This window comes from Heterodontus francisci, chromosome 5 (assembly GCF_036365525.1).
Source record: "Heterodontus francisci isolate sHetFra1 chromosome 5, sHetFra1.hap1, whole genome shotgun sequence".
In the NCBI taxonomy this organism is placed as follows: domain Eukaryota; kingdom Metazoa; phylum Chordata; class Chondrichthyes; order Heterodontiformes; family Heterodontidae; genus Heterodontus; species Heterodontus francisci.
Genome location: NC_090375.1, coordinates 49,480,320 through 49,493,696, shown reverse-complemented (window position 1 = coordinate 49,493,696; position 13,377 = coordinate 49,480,320). Strand labels below are relative to the sequence as shown.

General features: G+C 44.6%; 1 protein-coding gene across 1 annotated transcript in view; it reads left to right on the top strand.

Annotated features, from left to right (window-relative positions):
* The window catches only part of LOC137369830 (DNA topoisomerase 1-like), a 215,935-nt gene that overhangs the window by 100,551 nt on the left and 102,007 nt on the right, over positions 1-13,377 (top strand). Inside the window, exon 10 of the mRNA XM_068031408.1 lies at positions 902-994. Within this exon, the coding sequence (XP_067887509.1) occupies positions 902-994 (93 nt within the window). The remainder of the gene's footprint in view (positions 1-901; positions 995-13,377) is intronic.

The window sequence follows — 13,377 nt, the reverse complement described above, 5'->3', positions numbered from 1 at the left end:
TAATTGCCTTTATTTAAGTTTAAAATACCAGTCTTAGACCCACTCTTCTTTCCCTCAAATTGAATATAAAATGCAATCATATGATCGCTGTTGCCTAGGGGCGCTTTGACTATGAGGTCATTAATTAATCCTATCTCATTGCATAATACCAGGTCTAGTATAGCCCTGGTATAGCCTTCTCTCTGGCTCCAGAACGTGCTGTTCTAAGAAGCTATCCTGAAAAAATTCTATGAGCTCCTTATCTAGGCTACCTTTGCCCGTTTGATTTTTCCAAGGCATTGGTGTTGTCCTCTTGCCTCAGTGATCACAATGTAAGCATGGTTCATGGTATAGTACTGATTCAGTGATCTGCGACTTGCACTCTGTTGTTTTTGGTAGTATAGCTCAAATTATATTTACTTTCTTCATTACTGTTGTAGATTGGCTGGACACAGTTAATATTGAGCCTGCCTTCACATTCCGTCTTTCTTTCTCTGCTTCTCCTCTTGCAAGTTTGATACCGCTTCTTAATTGTACAATTTTTTTCTTTGCAAGTGTACACCTTTTAATTGAACTGAATTTCATCTGCTATAGTTCTGCCTATTCACAATTTTTATCTATTCTTTGTTCCCTAGCTCCCTGCCCAGTTTAGTGTAATCTATGAAATTTGACCAACCAGACTGTTTACGTAATAAAAAGGGAGATAGAAACCAGGCTGTTGCAAAAGCTGTATTATTGAATGAAGTAAGAGAAATATCAGTCTGAATGGAGCTAAACGTCCAAATTGCTGGGCTTCCGTAAGAGAGTGAAAGTTTGTGGTGGAAAGGAAGGGAAGGCTAAAATGAAGAGCCTCACACTGAGGGATTGTGACTTAAAATATGAAAGCTTATCCAATCTGGTTTGTTTTCTTTTATAATTGTAGGTTAGATGAAGAACGAGATCTGGACGGAGATGAGATTCCTCTTGAAACTACTAAGAAAATGAAAAGGGTCTACACTAACACCAGTTCTGACCAGTAAGTGTCTAAATGACATGATATGGTAGTAGTCAAAGATATGGTTAGTCTAATGAAGCCATTCAGCTATCAAATATTTGTTGAACACCATGAAGGATACCTATGGAAGTAAGGGTGGAAAATGCAGAGGCACTCGGCATAATTTTGCAATCCTCCTTAGATACAGGTGTGGTGCTAGAGGTGTTATCGGCAGTGCTATCAAGTGGCAATTGCGTAGCAAAACCTGCTCAGTAATGCTCAGTTTGGGTTCTGCCAGGGCGACTCGGCTCCTGACCTCATTACAGCCTTGGTTCAAACATGGACAAAAGAGCTGAACTCAAGGTGAGGTAAGAGTGACTGCCTTTAGTATCAAGGCAGCATTTGACAGAGTATGGCATCAAGGAGCGCTAACAAAACTGGAGTCGATGGGAATCGGGAAAAATTTCTGCTTGGAGTCTTACTTGGCGCAAAGGAAAATGGTTGCAGTTGTTGGAAGTCAGTCATCTCCGCTCCAGAACGTCGCTGCAGATGTTCCTCAGGGTAGAGTCCTAGGCCTTACTATCTTCAGCTGCTTCATCAATGACCCTCTTTTACGACCAGGTGAGAAAGAGGTCTGGGTTCTCTTTCAGCCTTATCCTGGTCTTACTGTAACAGGGTTTAATTTTAAACATCGTGTTTTTAGCTCCCCCTTGGTGAATCCTTGTTCACCACTTTCCAGATATAAGGCAAAGAAACCAGCACAAACAGGCTTTCTTCGGTTTAAAGTTGAAATTTATTAAGCTTAAACTTAAACTCTAATTCGGTTAATTCCTACGGATACATGATGTGCCCACTCTAGCATGCATATGCGATACATATATGCAGATAGAGACAGAACAGAGCAGAAGAAATAGTGGAAACATTTAAGTCGGCGGCAACATTTAGGGCGGCATAGTGGTGCAGTGGTTAGCACCGCAGCCTCACAGCTCCAGGGACCCGGGTTCGATTCCGGGTACTGCCTGTGTGGAGTTTGCAAGTTCTCCCTGTGTCTGTGTGGGTTTTCTCCGGGTGCTCCGGTTTCCTCCCACAAGCCAAAAGACTTGCAGGTTGATAGGTAAATTGGCCATGATAAATTGTCACTAGTATAGGTAGGTGGTAGGGAAATGTAGGGACAGGTGGGGATGTTTGGTAGGAATATGGGATTAGTGTAGGATTAGTATAAATGGGTGGTTGATGTTCGGCACAGACTCGGTGGGCTGAAGGGCCTGTTTCAGTGCTGTATCTCTAATCTAATCTAATCTAAGTCAATATTTGAAGAGTTTTTGTTACGGTTCTTCGAGCTCACTAGGTTGTAGATAGATCTTGCTTTTCGTTGGGGCCCAGTATTCTTCTTAAACTTTGTTCTCTGCAGGAGACTTTTCTCTCTTGGGGTTCATGTGTCTTCAGTGGATTCAGAGGCTGGTGAGAAAGAGATGGGAGTAGACAAGAGAGAGATCTTCTCAGTCCAGGAGCAAACAGCTTTCTGCCCAAACTGTTGGTAAAATTTAAAGAAACTCAGGTTGCCCAGCAGGTTGGTCATGTGACTAGCTGGTTTAACCATGTCTGTTTGTGTATTTGGCCATCTTAGCAGTCAACATGGAATGCGGGCTCCCCCACCTTCAACGTCTGGTGATCAAAAGTCCATTGTGGGTTGAATGTGTCAGGGAATGGCTGCTTTGTCCTTCCAAACACTGTCAATATGCAAATATATTTTCCAGCCACGGCTGATCTGTTTAACAAGTCCTTTCTTCACTCCAGGAACAGTTTAAAATCAATGTGCCTCATTCTTGGCAGGCAGGGGCCGAGCACGACACCCTCCTTCAATCATAAGGTCAGAAGTGGGGATGTTCACTGATGATTGCACAATGTTCAGCACCATTCGCGACTCTTCGGATACTGAAGCAGTCCGTGTAGAAATGCAGCAATACCTGGACAATATCCAGGCTTGGGCTGATAAGTGGCAAGTAACATTCGTGCCATACAAGTGCCAGGCAATGACCACCTCCAACAATAGAGACTCTAACCATCTCCCCTTGACATTCAACGGCATTACGATTGCTGAATCCCCCATGATCAACATCCTAGGGCTTACCATTGACCAGAAACTGAACTGGAGTAGCCATTTAAATACTGTGGTTGCAAGAGCAGGTCGGAGGCTCAGAATCCTGCGGTGAGTACCTCACGTCCTGACTCCCCAAAGCCTGTCCACCATCTACAAGGCACAAGTCAGGAATGTGATGGAATACTCTCCACTTCCCTGGATGTGTGCAGCTCCAACAACACTCAAGAAGCTCGACACCATACAGGACAAAGCAGCCCACTTTATTGGCACCCTATCCACAAACATTCACTCCCTCCACCACCGACGCACAGTGACAGCAGTATGTACCATCTGCAAGATGCACTGCAACAATGCACCAAAACTCCTTAGACAGCACCTTCCAAACCTGCGACCTCTACCACCTAGAATGACAAGATGCAAGGGACTGCCACCATCTGCAAGTTCCCCTCCAAGACAGTCAGTTTGACCTCCGGTGGCTTGAAGGCTTTTAGTAACAATATTTCGGGACAAAATTAATTGTCACTTGGGCAAATGTGGATTAGTTAAGGAAAGCCAGTACAGATCTATTAAGGGCATATCTAACTAACTTGCTGGAGTTCTTTGAGGAGGTAACAGATCAGGTTCTGATGAAAGGTCACAGACCTGAGACCTTAACTCTGTTTCTCTCTCTACAGATGCTGCCAGAACTGCTGAGTATTTCCAACACTTAGTTTTTTTTATTACTATGTCTCCTCGCTTAGTGTCATCTGAAAATATAGTCTCTTACCTCCCAACCAATTACAGATTTATGTCATAAGGTTACCTCAATATGTGCGTTTCATTTTCTCTAATCACTTATACTGAACCTTATCAATTGCTTTCTGGAAGTTTATAGACAATCTCCATAGATGCTTCCCATTGGCCATTTTGGTGATTGCCTCAAAAAAAAAATTGGTTGGACAAGAGCTATTAATACTGACAGTGCCCATGAGAGAATCTTCTTTGGCCTCCTTATCTCGAGAGACAATGGATAAGCACCTGGAGGTGGTCATTGGTTTGTGAAGCAGCACCTGGAGTGGCTATAAAGGCCAATTCTGGAGTGACAGGCTCTTCCACAGGTGCTGCAGAGAAATTTGTTTGTCGGGGCTGTTACCCAGTTGGCTCTCCCCTTCCGCCTCTGTCTTTTTTCCTGCCAGCTACTAAGTCTCTTCGACTCGCCACACTTTAGCCCCGTCTTTATGGCTGCCCGCCAGCTCTGGCGAACGCTGGCAACTGACTCCCACGACTTGTGATCAATGTCACAGGATTTCATGTCGTGTTTTTAGACGTCTTTAAAGCGGAGACATGGACGGCCGGTGGGTCTGATACCAGTGGCGAGCTCGCTGTACAATGTGTCTTTGGGGATCCTGCCATCTTCCATGTGGCTCACATGGCCAAGCCACCTCAAGCGCCGCTGGCTCAGTAGTGTGTATAAGCTGGGGATGTTCAAAAGATTTGCCGTGACTCCTTCGGATTTCTTTACTTTTATTCCCTATTGTGAATACCTGATTTTTTTTTTAGCAGTAACCCTAGTGGTTATATTTAGATGTCAGCAATGGTACCGTAGTAGCACACTTGCCTGAGTCAGAAGGTTGTGCCTTTAAGTCTCTCTCACTACACTTGAGAACAACATTTGGGCTGACATTCTAATATCGTGCTGGGGGAGTGCTGCATTCCGAGCTGCCATCTTTTGGATGAGTTGAAAAGGAGTACTGTCTGCGCGCTCAGGTGAATGCAAAAGATCCCATGACACTATTTCGAAGAAGAGCAGGGGAATTTTCCCAAGTTTCCTGACCAGTATTTATATCTCAGCTGATATCACAAACAGATTATTTGGTTGCCATCTCATTGCTGTTTGAGAAACTGCTGTGTGCAAATTGGCTGCTGTTTCCTGCGTTATAGCAGTGACTACGCTTAAAGTAAAGACAAAGTGCTAGAAATACTCAGTAGGTCAGGCAACATCTGTGGAGAGAGAGAGAAACAGAGTTTACGTTTCAGGTTTGTGACCTTTCTTCAGAACAAACCTGAAACATTAACTCTGCTTCTCTCTCCACAGATGCTGCCTGACCTACTGAGTATTTCCAGCACCTTGTTTTTATTTCAGATTTCCCAGCATCTGCAGTATTTTGCTTTTACTACACTTAAAGTACTTCATTAGCTGTAAAGAACTTTGAAATGTCCTGACGTTGTGGAAGGTGGGGGCGGCACAATGGTTAGCACCGCAGCCTCAGCTCCAGGGACCCGGGTTCAATTCTGGGTACTGCCTTAGCGGAGTTTGCAAGTTCTCCCTGTGACCGCGTGGGTTTTCACCAGGTGCTCCGGTTTCCTCCCACTGCCAAAGACTTGCAGATGATAGGTAAATTGGCCATTGTAAATTGCCCCTAGTGTAGGTAGGTGGTAGGGAATATGGGATTACTGTAGGGTTAGTATAAATGGGTGGTTCTTGGTCTGCACAGACTCGGTGGGCCGAAGGGCCTGTTTCAGTGCTGAAACTCTAAATAAAAAAAATAAAAGGTGCTATATACATGCAAAATCTTTTCTTTTTTTCATTAAGCCTCCATGTGAGGAACATATGGGCAACGGTGATATCAGCCAAACCAAGGCTACTGACATTTTGCTGGTTCCTGAGTTTGACAGGGCTAATTTTACAAAAATGCCTGAAGATTTGGCAACCTTATTAAGCAAGGAAATTAATACTGAGGGAAAAATGGGTAGTCATTAAAGTTGTTTGAAAGCAAGTAAAAGCCATAAATGTCCCAAGGCATATAAAAGGACCCATGCAAAACGAAACTAAAATGATTAACTAGATATCTGCAAGGACAAATTAGATTTAAGCAGAAATACTTGTACAGATTAAAGGAATATGATTTGCAGTAGAAACAAATCATCAGCAAATAAGTTCAACAAAAGCTATTAAGAGATTTATGGGGAAGGCAGTAAACAGTTGCGTTGGCTATGGCCAGAGTTTTTTTTAAAATCTACATTGGGAGCCAGTCAACCATGAAAAAAATCAAATTTAGTAATTTGTGGGTTGACGCCAGAAAAATAAAATTAAAAAAAAAAAAATCTAGTTAACTGGTATCCTTTTATGGAAGAAAACCTGCTTCCACACTTGCTTTGGCCTAAAACTGACTCCATTCCCACGTTACTTGGTTGACTCTTGTGCTACTCAGTTTAGTTTAGAGATACAGCACTGAAACAGGCCCTTCGGCCCACCGAGTCTGTGCTGACCATCAACCACCCATTTATACTAATCATACACTAATTCCATATTCCTACCACATCCCCACCTGTTCCTATATTTCCCTACCACCTACCTCTACTAGTGGCAATTTATAATGGTCAATTAACCTATCAACCAGCAGGTTTTTGGCATGTGGGAGGAAACCGGAGCACCCGGAGGAAACCCACGCAGACACAGGGAGAACTTGCAAACTCCACACAGGCAGTACCCTGAATTGAACCCGGGTTGCTGGAGCTGTGAGGCTGCGGTGCTAACCACTGCGCCACTGTGCCGCCCTTGCAGAGCTATGAAATGAGCAATAAATACTACCTTGCCTATGTAACTTGAAATTTCTCTGTTTGTTCACATGTTCATTGGCTGAAACCTTCGACCCAAGCCGAATAGTTCTGTGTCCCCTTCCTTCTGTTTACCACTCTTGGGCCCTTTTTGCCTGTCGTCTTGCCTTCCTATTACCCAGTCATCCCTCCTTTCATTTCTCCTTTCCGGGGTACTTAATCCCCACAAACTCCGCCTCAACCATTCATTATTTCTCGATTTTTTTTTTTTTTTTTTTTTGTTCTAACTCTACTCCTGCCTCAGACTTGACTTCCTGCTGGATAGGTCCACTGTTCCTTCTGTGCTTCTCTGAAAAGCTTGCTGAAACTCACTGTCTCCAAGTAGGTTCCCTTGCTATTGCTACCATCTTTGTCCAACGGAAGCAGACTTGAATGGTTATGGCGTACTGTTGGTTTAGTAATTCAGCAGCAGTTCTTGCTGGACTACAGGCTCTGCTCTCCTCTGCCAAAATTGTTCACTGTATTTTTTTTATTCATTCATGGGATTGGGCATCACTCGCAAAGCCAGCATTTATTGCCCATCCCTAATTTCCACTTGAGAATATGGTAGCGATCTGCCTTCTTGAATACAACTGAGTGGCTGACCAGGCCGTTTCAGAGGGCAGTTTAGAGTCAACCACATTGTTGTGGCTCTGGAGTCACACATAAGCCAGACTGGATAAGGACGACTGATTTCCTTCCCTGACAGACATTAGTGAACCAGATTGTATTTACCGCAATCGGGTAGTTTCATGGTCATACTTTCTTTTTATGCCAAATTTATTTAAATTACCCACCTGCTGGGGTGACATTTGAAGTCATGTCTGTGGATCTGGATTACTTGTCCTGTAACATAGCCACTATGCTACTATACCCACTTAGTACTTAATGTATTCCATTACTAACCATCTCCTTAAACCCTGCCCCTCCAACAAGTGCACGGAATTCATTGACCTCCTTATCAGTAAGATTGAGGCCCATCTGTTCAGTTGCCTGTACTACTTTCTTCCCTTTTCTTAGTTCATCGAGTAAAGGTCATTGTTTTCGTCCCCCACCACTGCTGCCCTGCTTTCCCACTCAGGAACTCTCCTCTATATCTCTCTAGTTTCCTTCCTATTTCCCTTCATGCCTTCTGCAAGCTCATCTTGTCTGAGTCTCACCCTCCTTCTTGACCCTATTCCAGCTATACTGCTGACCATTGATTAGATTAGATTAGAGATACAGCTCTGAAACAGGCCCTTCGGCCCACCGAGTCTGTGCCGACCATCAACCACCCATTTATACTAATCCTACACTAATCCCATATTCCTACCAAACATCCCCATCTGTCCCTATATTTCCCTACCACCTACCTATACTAGTGACAATTTATAATGGCCAATTTACCTACCAACCTGCAAGTCTTTTGGCTTGTGGGAGGAAACCGGAGCACCCGGAGAAAACCCACGCAGACACAGGGAGAACTTGCAAACTCCACACAGGCAGTGCCCAGAATCGAACCCGGGTCCCTGGAGCTGTGAGGCTGCAGTGCTAACCACTGCACCACTGTGCCGCCCCTTACTGGTCCTCATAGTGGCTGATATTGTAAAGGGTTCCCTCTCTGGTACTGTCCCGCTCCCTTTCAAACCTGCTGTCATTACCCCACTCTGCAGAGGATCCAGTCCTCCCCTCTGTCCTTGTAAACGGCAACCGGTCTCCAATTTCTACTCAAGTCCTTGAAGATGATGCACATCTACTTCTCATCTGTAGTGAGACTTCAGATGGGAGAGCAGTCCAATTCGAGTAAGCCATTGCCAGTTGCAATGGGAGCATCGTAGATTGTCATTTGCTGATGCAGGGGCTACTGCCACATGCTGCTTCTTGCAATGGTGCTTTTCTGTAGCAATCTGAAGACATAGTTCTTCAAATTTTTGTGCTCCAATGTGGAGATTTGGGCACCAAGTGCTTTGGTCCTATGCAGACTGTTCTCACTGGTTTATATCAATCTGGCATGAAATGATCTCATTTGCATGAGTCTTTGTATCTTGCCCTTGGCTGCCCAACAGTTCTACTAGCAACATCAAGCTCTCCATACAGTGCATCTTTTGGTAGGCAACCATCATCTATTCTAATGGTGTGGCCTAGTCATCGCATTCGACATCTCTTGAGCATTGCCATAATACTTTCTGAATTAGAAAGCTGCAGTATTTGTATTGACGACTCTATGCTGCCAATGGATGCCAAGGATCTTTCTCAAGCAATGCATATGAAATTAATGCAGTCTGTGTTCCTGCTTCTGATATGTCGTCCAGTTTTCAACACCATACAGGAGCCTACTTAATATGCAAGCATTATAGATTCTTAGTCGTGTGGCAATTGAGAGTTTGGGGTTTTTCCAGGCTGTTGCCTGAAGCTTTCCAAATGCCGCAGCAGCACTGCCAGTACGAGCTGATATCTCCTCACCAAGCTTCATTTCTTTTTTTTTATTTAGAGATACAGCACTGAAACAGGTCCTTCGGCCCACCGAGTCTGTGCCGACCATCAACCACCCATTTATATTAATCCTACACTAATTCCATATTCCTACCACATCCCCACCTGTCCCTATATTTCGCTACCACCTACCTATACTAGGGGCAATTTGTAATGGCCAATTGACCTATCAACTTGCAAGTCTTTGGCATGTGGGAGGAAACCGGAGCACCCAGAGGAAACCCACGCAAACACAGAAAGAACTTGCAAACTCCACACAGGCAGTACCCAGAATTGAACCCGGGTCGCTGGAGCTGTGAGGCTGCAGTGCTAACCACTGTGCTGCCCGTTTTCTCTTGAAACTGTTGACCCCATGTAGCAGAATTTGTCTGCATTGTTCAATTCAGTGTTGTGTTGAAATGGTGCTTCGTCTGACTACTTTAAGTCATTGTCGCTGTCTTTTATAGGCTGATCATGACCTCAAATTCCTCTGCAACAGTTGAGAAGGCATTTAGAATTGACTGTAGGCCTTCAGCTGAATCTGCCACAAAATCTGCATCACCGGCAAACAGGAGTTCACGTATCACAACATGTCTCACTCTGGTCCTTGCTCTTAATCTAGACAGGTTGAACAGTCTTCCATCTGATCTTGTGCATAGTAATCATCTTCTTCTTCTTCGGCCTCCTTGTCTTGAGAGACAATGGGTAAGCGCCTGGAGGTAGTCAGTGGTTTGTGGAGCAGCGCCTGGACTGACGATAAAGGCCAATTCTAGAGTGACAGACTGTTCCACAGGCACTGCAGATAAAATTGGTTGTCGGGGCACAGTTGGCTCTCTCTTTGCACTTCTGTCTTTTTTCCTGCTAACAGCTAAATCTCTTCGACTCACCACTCTTTAGTCCGCCTTTATGGCTGTCCACCAGCTCTGGCGATCACTGGCAACTGACTCCCATGACTTATGGTCATGTCACAACACTTCTTGTCACGTTTGCAGACATCTTTAAAGCGGAGACGTGGACGGCTGGTGGGTCTGATACCAGTGATGCGCTCACTGTACAATGTATCCTTGGGGATTTTGCCATCTTCCATGCGGCTCACATGGCCAAGCCACCTCAAGCGCCGCTGACTCAGTAGGGTATATATGCTGGGGATGTTAGCCGCCTTGAAGACTTCTGTGTTGGAGATACGGTCCTGCAACCTGTTCCAAGGATTCTCCGGAGGCAGCGAAGATGGAATGAATTGAGACGTCGCTCTTGGATGACGTACGTTGTCCAGGCCTCGCTGCCATAGAGCAAGGTACTGAGGACACAGACTTGATACACTCGGACTTGTGTTCCGTGTCAGTACGCCATTTTCTCATACTCTCTTGGCCAGTCTGGACATAGCAGCATACGCCTTTCCCATGCGCTTGTTGATTTCTGCATCTAGAGACAGGTTACTGGTGATAGTTGAGCCTAGGTAGGTGAACTCTTGAACCATTTCCAGAGCATGGTCACCGATATTGATGGATGGAGCATTTCTGCCGTCCTGTCCCATGATCGTTTTCTTGAGGCTGATGGTTAGGCCAAATTCGTTGCAGGCAGCCGCAATCCTGTCGATGAGTCTCTGCAGACCTTCTTCCGTGTGGGATGTTAATGCGGCATCGTCAGCAAAGAGGAGTTCCCTGATGAGGACCTTCCGTACTTTGGTCTTCGGGCAAGGTTGAACAACCTGCCATCTGATCTTGTGTGGAGGAAAATTCCTTCTTCTGAAGACTTGAACGCATGTGAGAGCAGCAGGGAGAAAAAGATTCCAAACAGTGTAGGTGCGAGAACACAGCTCTGTTTCACGCCACTCAGGATAGGAAAGGGGTCTGATGAGGTACCACTTTGCTGAATTGTGCCTTTCATATTGTCATGGAATGAGGTGATGATACTTAGTAGCTTTGGTGGAGATCCGATCTTTGCTAGTAGTCTGAAGAGACCACGTCTGCTGACGAGGTCAAAGGCTTTGGTGAGATCAATGAAAGCAACGTAGAGGAACCTCTGTTGTCCACGGCATTTCTCCTGTAGCTGGCGAAGGGAGAACAAGTCAATGGTGGATCTCTCTGCTCAAAAGCCACAGTCTTCCATTTGATCTTGTGCATAGTAATACTCCTCTAAAATACTTCTCCTGAAAAGTATATAGGAGCAGGTAGAAGATGATGCCAAACAGCATTGGTACAAGAACAGTAGTTATCCGACATCCAGTACTGGATAAGTCAAACTTCATCCAGTTAAATATTAGGAAGACCATTGTCTTCAGCCCTCGGCACAAACTCCATTCACTTGCCACAGCTTTACTCTGCTGAGTATTGGGAATAAATCCGATGTCATTCTATTCTAGATGATTCTTTCATTTCACAGTGGAAAGATTTCATGATCTGGAGTAGTTTAGGTAGATAACTTTTTTTGAAGAAGGGAGAACTCCACTCCCACTCACTTTCAAACCTGTTGTTGCCCACCCTGCAGAAAATCAGCCCACCTTTTCTGTCCTTACAAACTGCCACCCTGTCCCTAACTTCTTTCTTCTCAAGCCCTTCAATATGTTGTCACATCCCTGCAGATCTGTCCCACAGTTCCATGTTTCAACTTCTCCAATCAGGATCGTGCTTTGCCACAGCACTGAAATGGCCCTACCATAAGTCACAAATGACATTGTGTGGCTATAATTGTGGTACACTGTCCCTTCTTGACCTCTGACATGCCATCCTGCTTCAATGTCTGCCTTTGCCTGGTTGTGCTCACCTATCCAGTCATAGCCAGAGAATCTTCTGCAGAGGCTTTTTTCCCCCACCGAATCCCCCACAGATCTATCCTTGGCCACTCTTTCTTGCCATCATGTATGTTGCAACTTGACAACGTCATCAGAAGACACATTAGGTTCCACATGTATGTCGATGATACCCAGCTCTACATCACCAAGTCACACAACTTTTCCGCTGCCTTTGTGATCAGAGTTATCTGACACCAAGTACTGGATAAGTCAATCTTCATCTAGTTAAATATTAGGAAGACCATTGTCTTCGGCCCTCGGCACAAACTCCATTCACTAGCCACAGCTTGCATCCTTCTCCATGGCCACTGTCTGAGGCTGAACCAGACTGTTCACAAACCTGGTGTTCCACATGACCTTGAGCTTCCAACCCCATATCTTCTCCATGGCAAAGACTGTCTACATTCACATCTGTAATATTGTCCATCTCCACACCTGCCTCAGCCCATCTGCTGCTAAAATCCTCATTGATGCTTTTTTCAAACCACCAGTCTCGCTTCTTATAATGCTGTTCTGCCAGCTTCCATCCACCGTAAACTTGTGTTTATCTAAAACTCTGCCGCCCATGTCTTAAGTCCTATTCAGCCATTGCCCCTGTGCTTGCTGACTTTCTTTGGCTTCCAGTTCACAAATCCTCACCCTCATTTTTAAATCTCTCTATGGCCTCACTCCTACAACTCTGAGAACTCTCTAGTTCCTCAACACTGACCTCTTATGCATTCTCCACTTCCTCTGCCCAGCCATTGTGCCCCTGTGAAGCAACTTGGGATTTTTATGACCATAAAGGCACTAAAGTTGCTGCTGCTAGTATCGCCTACGTCTGCAATACAAACATGTATTTTAAAAAAAATTGTAACTCAGGATTCATGAGAAGATGATGGGGTAATTTTTCCACTTTTTTTTTAATGCGTAGATTGCTTTACCAAAGTGGCATTGAGACATTGACTAAAAATCAACCATTTGTATTTATATGGTGCTATTAACATACAAAAATGCCCAATGGCACTCCCCAGAAGCCCGTGGAAGCTGTCAAAAATGATTATTAATGGCTACTTTGGGTCTTCCAAGATAATGAAGAGATGATAGTTGTGGGGTTATCCAAGGGGGTTTCAAAACTGGTAGGGAAATAGAAAAGCAGGGAAGTGGTAATTGGGGTCTGAGAGGGAAGAAAGTTGAGAGAAAGGAAAGATAGCATAACTGGACAACAGACTGGTGGAGGCAGTTGAGAAAGGCTAATGAAAAATAAAATGGAAGTAATTAGTTCAAGTCAGGAGCTGCAGCCAAAATGTGCACAACATTGGACACAAACGGAATTCAGATAATGTTGGCATGGAAAAGATGAGGAGTGGCATGTCCTAGTCGTAAACAGCTGACCTTCATCCTTCCATGTCTTGCATTAAAAAGTTGTTACACTCAGTACCTCTATTAAATTGGGCTAGATTTTGCTGTCAAAACAACATTGAGCTTAATGGCACTTAACTTATGCGCAAATGGGACAACAACTTC